Source organism: Dromaius novaehollandiae, chromosome Z, assembly GCF_036370855.1.
Source record: "Dromaius novaehollandiae isolate bDroNov1 chromosome Z, bDroNov1.hap1, whole genome shotgun sequence".
NCBI classification, from domain to species: Eukaryota; Metazoa; Chordata; class Aves; order Casuariiformes; family Dromaiidae; genus Dromaius; species Dromaius novaehollandiae.
Window position 1 is genome coordinate 69823744 of NC_088132.1, and position 12333 is coordinate 69836076.

A 12333-nucleotide genomic window follows, 5' to 3' on the forward strand; every position below is an offset into this window, starting at 1 on the left:
ACTGTTTTGCAGGCTTAATATGCTGATTTTAAGAAATTCTTGCTTATGCCGAGGCTGTTTCTGAGAATCCCTTCTTACAATGTATTCTCTTCTTACTTCTTACAAACAAACAGGGAATCCAGAACTTAAAGTTAAGAATATCACTGACTTAACAAAGAAGTCTTTGAGAATACTTGATCTTCAAGGCAAAACAAGCTACCAGCTGGATCTACAAGCCTACACTGCTGGTGGGATGAGCCCTCCAAATAGCCTCTACGTGGTGACAAAGGAGGATTGTAAGTTGAATATCCCTGTTTATTAATATTCTTTAGCACAGGGGCTGTACAATATATATAAAGATGAGATTATTTTGTCTGGTCCCTTCAAGTAGTTTGGGCCTATAGCCTACTTTTTATTTTAATTTATTTAGCTGTTTATTTTTAAATATAAAAATTGCTGTGAAAAAACATTCCTGTTATAGCTACTGTATAGTTCATGGTAATGAATGCAAGAAAAATAACTCTCAAACTACTCCTAGACATGGTGGAGTCTTAGCCTTTTTGAAGCAGCTAGTTATTTTTGTCAATTTTCCCATGATGAATATCTGCTAATAAATGGTGGGAAGAAAGGCATTATGGAAATATTTACCAGTTTCAGAATTATAAACAGATGCCTCTCTGCTTTGATTTCAGCTTTATCAATCCCGTGACAGAAGCAAACCCAGAAAGACAGTTACAGAAAGAGATCAGCTTTGGGGGATGAGAAATTTTTAAAAAGTATTTCATGTAGAGGGAAGAATAAGCATCGGGGTGCAACGAATATATTTAAAAAAATCAAACCTGAGGCACTTAACATCAGTGGAGCCAGACAGTGGGAACGTATCAGAGTAAACTCTGGGGATTAGAAGCATTGTAAACCAGATAAAAGGCAGTGCAGTTTGTGCAATGAGTTGTTGCCCTGTAAGAGCCGTTACCAGAGATTTTGCCAGCTCAAGTAACCTGGAAGTGTAATTCTAGCGCTTACTGAGAACAGAACTTACGTGGCAATCATTCTTGTGTTGCATATGGAGCTCTTCTCAATTAAGCAATCGGAGAGAAATATCTGTCGATTTCTGCAGTTATCCCTGAATCAGCTCTTTTACAGATGGACTTTTCCCCTTCCTGCAAAGGGGAAGTATATGGTATAGGTCACTGTAGACCACTGTTAGATGAGTTTCTGGTCTCTGGTCTGTGGGAGTGATACAAAAGCCATAAAGCTTGCTGGTAATTTGAGATATGTCTTTACTGTTTTTTCTTTTCCCCTCTCCAGCTGTGGGATTAATCATTGCAATCCTCATCCCAGTGGCAGTGGTTGTTCTGCTTGGAGTAGCGGCCAGCATCTTTTGCTACAGAAAGAGGGAATGGTAAATGCCTGCATTCACTTCCAATCTTCTCCTGGATGTGTTTGCTTCAGAGCTAGAGTGTTCTATTATTTAAGTTACTCTTTGTTTTCTCCGACTACCCAAAGACGTCAGTGGGGTTTACAGGCCTGTTTTTTAAGAGCAGGTGGCAAAAACACATTGTAGAAGGTGAGAAAGGAATTGAGTTGGAGAGAAGTTGGAAAGAACTTGCACTTAGTTAGGAATGCAAAAAGGGTTGCGGCAGCCTGTCTCCCAGTGAGCACCGTTTATAAATAGTCCCTAAATGTAAATAAGCTGGTGACGTATTATAATTTGTGACCCGTCCACAAAGACTCAGGTGGACATTTGATCTTCAACTTCTCGTAAATATGGCATTTTAAGTTCCCAAGTTAAAAATAAAAAGAAAATGTTTGCTTTCTTTCCATTAAATACTCAGTGAAATGTGAAAATGTAACACACTAAAGCTTTGTGCCAGATGTCTTGAGTATTCTGAATTAAAGGGAAATGTCCTGATTCCTTTATTGTATTGTCAATCTGTTTCGAGGCCTGGTAACTTTTAAAAGTTCTTTCTTTCTTCTTTAAAGGATTAAAGAAACATTTTATCCTGAGATCCCAAATCCTGAGAACAGCAAGGCACTGCAGTTTCAGAAGAACATCTGCGAAGTAAGCCTCTTTTTAAACTTGGTATTTTAAACTTCTAAAAGGCATTGTAAGAGTCTTTTGCAAACTTTGAGTCTTCTGCTGCAGTTGTAAGTTAACTCCGTGGCAGGGGGGGACAGGGCAAGTTACTGAGTTACTTTTGTCAGGCCGTATCTGGAGCTATCATGTCGTTAACGTAGTTACTTGAAAAGTTTGAACAAGGAAAGCACTGCTGCACTTCTGTCCTCCCATGGTAATAGCACATCTCAGTAGACGGGATAAGTCCAGCTTACTCCCATATAGTCATCATCTTCCTCACAGTGTTAGGAGCAGTGGAAAGTGGGGAGAAGTGTGTGTGCCATGTCCCCAACCTTCTGACGCACTTAATAGCTGGAACTAAGTGTAACATTTAAATAACTTTCTGGAATGGCTTATACAAAGTGAAGATTCGATGAAGCAGTTCTGAAACACTTACTACAAAACCTGGAGTCTCTTTAAGTTAGCTGGAATACTTTTATGTTAACAGGAATGTGTGAATATTCATGAGGTTGAAAACGAGAATTAAATCACTTTTTCGTGTTGTACCAGTGGCAGTGGAATGAAGGCAAGCTGCAAGCCAGCATACTATTTTAATTCAGGCAAGCTGTTGCTTTCAGGATTTCCTGGTCTTTTTGCTTAGTCTCTCTCCTTTCTCCTTTTTCTCACTTCAGGGGAATAAGACACTTAAAACACTGGAAATGAACCCTTGCACCCCCAATAGTGTTGAAGTGGTGGAAACACAGTCTGCAGCTCCCAAGATAGAAGACACAGAGATGATGTCCCCAGCTGCAGACACCACTGTGCCCGAGGATGGCTGCGACTCAGAAAATGAGAATCACGTGGTTGTGTCCTACTGCCCCCCTATCATTGAAGAGGAGATCTCAAATGCCCCTATGGATGAACCTGTGGGGTCATCTCAGGTGGTTTACATTGACATCCAATCAATGTATCAGCCTCAAATTAAAGCAGAGGAGGAGTCAGAAATAGACTTAGTGACTACAGCAGGCTACAAGCCACAAATGCAGCTGCCTATCAGTGCTCTGAAAATAGAGTCTCGCTTAGCTACAGAGGAAGAATCAGATAAAACTGCAGGTTACAGGCCTCAAGCAAACACAAATGCCTGGAACATGGACACTCCAGACTCACCCGGATCAGTTGAAAGCAACAATGAAAATGCATCTTTTGGTAGCCCGTGCTCCATTAATTCCCGACAGTTTTTGATCCCCCCAAAGGATGATGAAGACTCTCCCAAACCCACTAACACAGGGTGGTCCTTTACACACTTTTTTCAGAACAAACCAAACGATTAACAGTGAGTTCTCATTGCACCTGAAGCTGCCTTCTAAATAAGCTCTTATTCCTGATGTTGTAAAGAAAGGAGGAAGATAAGTGCAAAAGGCATGAATAACTCTTGGAGACTGTCAGCAGAGGTTCAAGTGAGCTGAATGTTACCATGTTTAAGTTAGTGAAAGTGTTAATGTTCCATTTTAATAGAGGCTAAAAGGCCAAAGTTATAGCCAGTTAGTTATTATTCTAGTAAAATATATTGGATGTAAGGGGTATTGAGTTTAGATCTCCTGATAATCATAGTCAAAGAACTCTGCCTACCTTCACATAGTGTTCCAAGATTAATATGGTCTCATACAACTTATAACTTAGAAAGATTGCTTTGCTTTGTTGTAGTTGTTCTCAACTGTGCATACTCAAAAGATGTAGCCCAAACAGGTTTATGAATGGAAGGTTTAATTTATCACAGACCTCAGCCTAACGCATAGAAACAGCATGGTTGGAAACTCTTGAGATCTTTCACCTACTCATAAACTAAAAACAGATCAAAGTGCTATTTTTTTCTCCCGTATGGAAGAGTATCATCACTGTTTAACACTTCTTAAGCAATGGCCATTCATATGTGTTGCTTTTTAACTAGACACTAGTTTCTGTACCTACTGTACAATGTTTATTCAATGTTTGACTCAGGGGTACAAGCTTGGAAAAAAAGTGTAACACTGATTTAAACCTCAGTGAGAACTGCGTCAAGTTGAAAACTTTTTTTTAATCCTTAAAATGCTCTATATTTTTTCTATCCTTTGGTTAAGGAGTAAATATTTCCTAATGTATTGCACTAATGCATTTTGTATTTTTATAGCTTCAGCTCCAGATCTCTTGTCTCCAAGTGGTACAATATTCCATTCTCCCACAGTGTTCATCAGTCTTTGGTTGTACTACACACCAATGTCAGCCATGGGGAAATCTACATTTACTAACGTTAGCTGACGAAACAGTTTAGCACCAGAAATTAGGGATAGTAATATTAGCTCCTTGAGAACAAATTGCTCCTTGGATTATCTTTACTGTATTAGCTTTGCCACCTGCTGCCTGGCTGTTCTCCACAGTATCTACCCAGCGGGGCCCTCTCAACAAATCCCCCCTGGGAGTGCTAGGTGGGATTTTTCTGCTGGCAGGGAGAAACCCAATGAGGTTTTGGTGTTGCTAATTCTACCTCTCCTTTACCAGACATGTAATGCAAAGATAGCTTAGATGATGTAAATCTGTGTGCTTAAAGAAATGTTCAGAACAATCGTCTTTGAAAACTTTTGTTTTCACATGCGCACCTCCAGGCAGCTCTGATTGATTGTAACATTTCACTGTGTAAACTTCAGACTCTGGCGCACACATATAAGTTTCACTAGCTTGCACCAGAAAGTGCTTTCTAATTTACCTGTTCCTTACTGTAAAACACAGTTGTGAGAGGTTGTACGTTAAGGCACTTGATCAGAGAGGGTCTCTATAAAGTCCTCAGTGAATCTTTTTTTTTAGATTTTGATTTCTGTAACTAGTTTGTGGCTTTTTGAATTATAAGGTGAAGGAATGGATAAGATCCTGAGACAGATAGGGAGGCTGAATTTGCTAAGCTATTAGTTCTAAAGAAGTGAGAACAGACCAGGAAGATGGCTAGCTTGGTAGACATTTGGTCCACAAAACCACATGATCTGGCTGTCAAAATAAAACCAAGCATTGAGCTAAACTCAATCACAGCAGTAGATGGTGAAATTTCAGATATTGGAATGTCTGTGCCATCTCCACAGAAAGAAAGAATAGGGAGATTTCAAAACTGATGAAAAGTCAAATAAGTAAATAGCATCCAAATCCTCATCAGTAGTAACTGCCCGTGTGCACCTTCTGGAAGTGTGAAAGCAGTAAAAATAGATCTGTCTACAGACCTGACAGAATACAAGGTCTGTCTGAAAAAACAGAAAGTGCGGATAAGATTCAGTATTCAAGGATGAATTTTGGAATTAAGAGAGATGCAAGTGAAAAGGCAGACAGACAGTGAGAAGAGCTGGCATCCATCAGTTACAAGACATCACTGCAGGAGAAGGTTTCATGCCTAATTATTACTGCCTGTTATTCAGAACACTAGATTAATACATAAAAGGAGGTAGTTCTGCTCCTGTGCGCTTGGTGGCTGGGAGGTGGCTAAATCCAAATAGGAAAGACCTGTTCCTTCGCTTCCAAAGCTCACAACACCTCACCGAGAGCAGATTTCTTTTCAGTACTGCAAAGCTGCCTTAATGTGTTTAGTACCTAAGGTGAATTTTAGGCTGTGCTGCCATATGCTTTTAATTAAAAGCAGATGATGTCAAGGAGACACTGCATGGGTTGTGTGTGGGGTGGGGGGAGTTGTTTGTGTGTACGGTTTTCTTTTTCTTATGGAGCAGTTTTTCAGTACAGAGAAGCAATCACTGTTGTATGATGATCCAAATGACAAAAAACCCCTTTGTGTTGGAACAGCTGATCTTGAGGAATAACTATGCTTTCTTATGGCTGTGTATAGCAAGAAGCAAAATCAAACTGAAGTTTGAGCGTACTAGCAGGTTTTTTTAGCTCATCAGACTGGAAGCCAGGGCAACTGCAGAGCATGTACAGAGTGCGCAAAGAGTAGCCTGACACCCATGCAATGTTTCCGCAGAGGATCACTTAACCTGAGCACACGTTGCTTGTATTTTTCCTCTGTGCTGCCTTTCCTTTTCAGCAAAGGCAACAGCATTTTAAATTGGTAGATTTCTTAGTGATAAGCTGGAGAAAAGTTCCCCAAATATAGGGTCTGTCACAGTGTTATCAAAGCGCTCCCATCTAATTATCCATCACTTTTTTTCCTTCGATTATCTATTTTAATTGAATTATTTCAAGGATGTAGAACACAAGAGTCCTTTTAATAGTAATGGCTTACCACACCCATAATGTTTTATCGGTAACACTAGAGCGGGGCAAATAGAGGAGAGGCACCGGCTCGTGCAGCATGTGCAGCACTCAGTGGTTGTGAACCAGCAGGCAGTTTTCATCTGAGCAGCTGAAAGTTCAGTCACTTCAGCTCTGTGGTTTCCTTGGAGCCTGTTCAGTGCTCCAGGTGAGGACTCATTCAAATGCCTATCTTAAATCTTCAGCAGTGAGTCCAAATATGAGCTGGATAGTGGCACTGAGAAGCAACTTCTCTTCCATACCAAATTTACTTTCAAAGCATGGTGCTGTTTAGCTTCCAAATGTATAGATAACAATTATAAGACTAAAGCTTTGGGCTTCAAAGGGGATCAGACTCCTTGAACTGACGCCTTCAGAGTTCCTGGTGAGCCTCTTCCATCAAGTCAGATAGAGGCAGAATTCCTCCCCCTCGTTTCTGAAAAATATCTTAATAACTAGAAGTACTACATTTCCTAACCATCACTTTTTTGAAAGCGCTTAGTTCTGTATTAAATATTTTTTGTTGTTTTAGTTCTTTTGTCTTTTTGTTTTTTTCTAAAGAGTGGGAAGTTCTGATTTAAAAACAAAAAATAAAAAAACAACTTCTAGAAGGGATACAGACAGAATGGATTGTGTCCAAAACCACCATTACTGTTAACTCAGTGTTTGATCAGTGTTCAGAGAAGTAGGATGTCAGGGTCAAGCAATTACTTTCTGAAGCAAATCATCGATGCTGCTGCTTTTTTTTTTTGAGCCATGACTGTCATATGTGATGACTGGGTTTGGTTTTTGTAATGGGTTTTTATACTGTTCACTTTATGCACAGAACATGGGTCACATTTGATGTAACAGCGGGCACTCTCCTGTTTGGTGTGTTCATTATTTTTGTTGTACTGACTGACAGGTGGGGGGATCTGGGATCTTGGGTTGTGTGTTAAATACTGGGGTTGTAGATATGAATATGATATACCTCACAGAACTACTAGCTAATATATCGTCAAAAAGAGTAAGCTAATGTTGCAGGCAGGCAGTTAATTATCTCCCCTGCTATGTGATGGCTGCATATGCAGACTTAGGACCTAATGACTGACATTTCCTGTGGTAGCTGTCTTTATTATTTGTAGCTGCTACTTTCATAGGTGAACCATGTCCAAAGGGAACCAGTAGCTGTGTTGTCCATCAAGGCACAATTGGCAAATGCAGCATGTTTCTTCATCTTTGCTTTATGTGGGGGACCAGAGCTTTCCTTTGCTGGGAACGTGAAAGCAGGGAATTCCTGCTGGACTAGAGTTTTAGGCTGCTCTGAAGAGGCACCTCCAAGCCTGTGTGTATGTATCTGTAAGTTCAACTGGGTGGAGTTGGAGCTTAGGGCTGTGGGGTTCCCTGTGATGTTGTCCTTCTCCATGACACTCAGTTGAATGTGAAAATTGCTTATTGAGAATAGTAGCAAAAATGAAGACAATTGGATGCATTGGAGGGATAAGGTGTTTGGAGATCACTGTTAAAAGGAAATGACAAATTGTGTGCTCTATTTTTAGAGTTTATTTCATTGTAAATAGAATATTTGTACCTATAAGTAGATGGAAACATAGTAAAAGAATTTGAAATACTTAGAAAAAATGTGAGTAATATTTGATGAATCAGATTGCTAACAAGGCTCTGTGTACCATAAATTTGTCAAGAGCTTCCCATGTAAATAGCATCCTCTGTTCCACCACAGACTTTGATGGAGTCCTCAGTTCAAATGGCATTAATATTTTTAACACTAAGAAAGGTCCTAACTCCTTATGCAAATATGTGCTTACATCCATATGTGCCTAGGTGTGTATTGCAGAAGTTGTTGGCTTGCAGTTCTCAGAGCATTTTTTTTCAGATCCCTGTACTTGAGTGTATGTATGCCTTGAGGTGCAGTTTCATCTTGAGGAAAAGGCTGTCGTCTGCACTCCTCCCAACGTGTTACATCGAGGTTCATGCTGTTGTGCATTTAATGGTGACCTGTGTGATTAATGTTAGAGATGCCTTTGGCAGTTCTGATGGTTTTTTGTTGGCTTTTTTCTTTGACTTCTCCATAGCAAAGATGGAAACACAATCCCAGACCCCAGAATGCCAGACACAGATTCAGAAATGTTGGAGTATTTAAAAGACTCATTTCCTCATGCTTAGGCCAGTCATAAATTTTTAAATATCTTCCTAAAAGCTGGAAAACAGTTTCTTCCATAACAATTTTATTTCCCTCCACCCCCATTTATGTAACTCTGGATTTCCCCCAGTGTTTCTAAGATAGCCAGTGTTTGTTTCCTTTTTGCATGTTATGCAAACAAACCTCAGATGATATTGGCAGGGTTTTCTGTGACTTTACACGTTGTCAGAGGGTGCATAACAATCCTTTTCCTCCACAAAAATGTCTGTTAATTTCTTTCACTTTTACAACAAAAAAAAGTCTGCAGAGGACTTCCAGATTGCAGAGGACCGGCTCTGCTTGCCAGGAGAGGGGAGCTGGTGTGACGGCTGGGTGCTGCGTGGGAGCACGGGGTTAATCTCGCTCCCCTTCCTGCAGCGAGCCAGGCAGAGCCGCTGCGGGAAGCGAGCTGGCGCCGGCTTCGAGCACCTCCGCACCAGCTCGGGCAGGGCCAGGCTGCAGCCCTGCTCACCCGAGGGAAACGGGGTGGATGTCGTCCTTCGTGGACCGCCCAGGCCACTTGGGGGTGGCCCCCATCCATGCCTCAGCTGTGTGGTGGCATCCTTACTGTGTTCATGGGTTACCCAGCAGTCGCTCTAGGTAGGTTTTTGGAAGGTCCCAAATCTGCACTTAATTATTGTTGCATGAAAGCAGGCTCTAATGGAAATACTGGCAAGACTTACACCAACACGCTGACTGGCCCGAGTTTCAGTGCCTCTGCAACTCAGTTGGTCTTACGTGGTGCAAAATGTAGGACCCAGAGAGTGAAGCCTGCCCAGAAAGTAAAAGGAAGTGAAATGTTCTTTCTTTGATAATTTGGGCTAAGGAAAAACTGAAAAAACAAACAGCTCAAATGGGGCAAAGTGAAATAGAAACTGATAAGGTCTCATGCTTTTAAGCAGTAAGACGATAAAAAAAGAATTTTAGAAGTTCACCTTGATGGGTTATCCTTAATGTGATTTAAGAGTGACTTAGGTTGAACAACATTTCATGCTTCGTAGTGTGTCAGAAAAGCTTATAAAGCAGGGAATAGCAAAAAAAGAAGATAACCGACCCTTGTCTGAAATCCCCTCCCAAACATAACTTTAATTTGATCTTTGATCCCATTGTGGTGCACAAAGCAGTGGAGCTGATGGAGTCATACAGGTCACCTGGAAAAACTACATTGTACTGAAATGCTGTAACTTGTAAAATATATACTGTGAACAGGTTCAATTTTTTTTTAGCTTTCACTTTTTATACCATATTTTTTACAGCGTAAATGATTTGTTTAGAGATGTTTCTATGTTCTGTTTTTACAAAAATTTTAATGGACTTTTGTTCAATACTAGTGAAAGTATTGTTTGCCAGTTTGCAATGGTCATCTATAGAAGTTAGTTCTGAGAATAAAAAATAAATCAAACTGACAAAATAGTCATCCTAACACACTAAATCTAATCAGTCATTTATCATACTTATGTTGCTGAACAGTACTGAAGTTGTCCAGCTTCCAAATCTGTTGTTGAAAAAGACGTTTCTTTCACGATTTAAGCAAAATGATCACAAGGCACTTTAATGAGGTAGTAGCATACCAAGTAAAATACTGATTCAACAAAATGTATCAGCAAGCAAATTTATTAGCTAAGCAATTAGACAAATGCATGCTTGAAAAAGGAAGAGTGGAGTCATGTTGGGGAAATAGTATTCCAGTATGGCAAGTGACATGTAAAACTAAACTAACACTAAGATACCAACTTTGCATACTTTTTAAACCTAGTTTGCTTGGCTGTTGTAACTCCTGATGTATCGCTTTTGTGTGTCTAAAAAATACGCATGTATTTAACAGTTTTGCCATAGTATTACTATGGAATTTAATAAATATATTTTCTTACACTCTTACATGTTTGGACATTCCTTGCTTGCATGTTTATTTTTAAGTAAGAGTTAAGTTTTGCTCATGCTCCAGTATAAACTCAGTTATTTTAACTTTGCGCCAGAGTAAATAACCACAGAATCTGGCATGCGCAGCCTTGGCTTCTTGGTCTGCAGAACTAGTGGTAACTCGGATAATCTCTGAACAGCTGCTCCTTAGCACATCCTTTCCTGGTGGATACGTGATTCATTGGAGCCCATCTGGTCGAAGAAGGCCAGTTGTACCTGGATCCTGTTGAGTGTGGTGCTGTGGTTTTGCAATGTGGGTTCCCTGCAGCCTTGGGCTGAAGCTCTCTGAGATGAGCAGGGGGAGGTTTGCTGTTAGATGGCTACTTTTCAACAGCATCTAAGAGCTGTGCCGTCAGAAGCACGAGGTGGATCTCTCACCCCTCTCCAAACAGGTGCTGTCTCTTTGCTCTCTTGCAGGAAGCTCAGGTGTGGCAAATAGCTCAGCTGCTGTTTCTTATCAGGTATATGGTGTGCTTGCTGATTACATAATACTTAGCCTCACCTCTGTGAAGATTTACCCTGAGGCTACTTTTTTTTTTTCCTAACCCAGTGCAAAAACTGGTTGCTGCTGATATCCTACCGTGCTTCATTTCCAAAACATGGCTGATAGAGATGAGGTACCTTAAGCCAGTGGTGAGCTGGCACCTTTAATTTTGAATGTGTTTCATAATCCAGCCTCATTTTATGAGGTACTGGGGAACTATCAATACAGGCATTTTTACAAAGTGATTAAGAACAATCACAGAGCTGGGAGGAGTCTGGGTTTCAGGTAGTGTTATATCCTTTCAAAGAAAGTAAGTTGTGCTATAAAAATAGTGCGAGTTTGAAGGCAGGATGGTGAAAGATCATTTGGAACAACCCAGTTTTCCACGATGAGGATGAGGGTGGTGAGAGGCAGTTAGCCAGAAGGCATCTTTATATTCTGCTTAACTATATTTTCTCTCCATTATCAATGCTATTTGCATCTAACACGTCACTGACTGTAGCATTAGGATCTAGCATTTATTACTGCAAAGAGTTATTTTCAACATGTAAATAAAGGATATAGAATCCCTATGTAGGAGGCATTAGTGCTTAGAAACCTTTCTTTTGGTAAGAAACTGAGAAGTTCAAATGAAAACAGCCTAAATACGGTGATTTCAGTCTTGAATTCTGCTTTGTTGACATCAAGATTAAAAGCCATAGTGTGAAAAAAAGGAAGCAAGAGAAATTGTAAAGGCACTTTTGCATCTCTGGTGTCTTCCTAAGAAAATTGATGAAAATTCCAAGATGTCCACAAAAAGCAACCATGTAAGCCACCACTGTTGCCCCTACAAAATATGTAAGAAGGCTGGAAAGCCATTCCTTTGTGAATCAGCCTGCATTTTGGGTGTCCGTGATCCACGGTCCCATTTCTCCCACCCTTCTCCTTACGTCAGGCTCTGTGGCCTTCTGCCCTACGCAGCGATTTGGGGCAGTTCTCTTTCATAATTCTGATGGCTCATGGGAACACAGAGGGCTGGAAAACATGACCTGCGAGGAAGGCGTTGAAAGAACTGATGTTGCTTTTTATTAGAAAGGAAGACCGAAGAAAGCTTAATAAAAAAAGGAAGGGGAACAGAGACAAAGTCCTCTTTGTCCTGTGCACAATAAACAAAGAATGATTCTACAGAAAAGCAAAGAAAACGCTCCCAGGCAATCTCCGAGACAAGGGATTTTTAAGCAGAGGTTAGTCAAGCATTTGTTGGCAGTGACACAGGTAGAGCTGAGCTCGCCCACGGGTGGGAAAAGGGGCAAAGGGAGGCTGTGCTCTGCGCTGGCCTCAGCAGGCTGCTGTGGCCGTGAGTGGGAGGGAAGCAGCGGAGGCGAAGGTCGGCGTTGCGTGCCGGTCATGTGGATGTGACTGGCAATGCTCTCCTGGAGCAGCCCGTGCCACCAGCTCGTCTGCAACACGCACTGC

At 40.9% G+C, this 12333-nt stretch overlaps 1 protein-coding gene across 7 annotated transcripts in view; it reads left to right on the forward strand.

The window, feature by feature from the left end:
* Positions 1 to 10352, forward strand: part of LOC112983592 (leukemia inhibitory factor receptor-like) — a 143127-nt gene extending 132775 nt beyond the window's left edge. For all 7 annotated transcript variants that reach the window (XM_064502084.1, XM_064502083.1, XM_064502087.1 and 4 more), the window contains 4 exons: positions 114 to 275; positions 1288 to 1381; positions 1963 to 2041; positions 2728 to 10352. In XM_064502084.1, the coding sequence (XP_064358154.1) occupies positions 114 to 275; positions 1288 to 1381; positions 1963 to 2041; positions 2728 to 3366 (974 nt within the window). In that variant the 3' untranslated portion in view covers positions 3367 to 10352. The remainder of the gene's footprint in view (positions 1 to 113; positions 276 to 1287; positions 1382 to 1962; positions 2042 to 2727) is intronic.
* The last annotated feature ends 1981 nt before the right edge of the window (positions 10353 to 12333 follow it).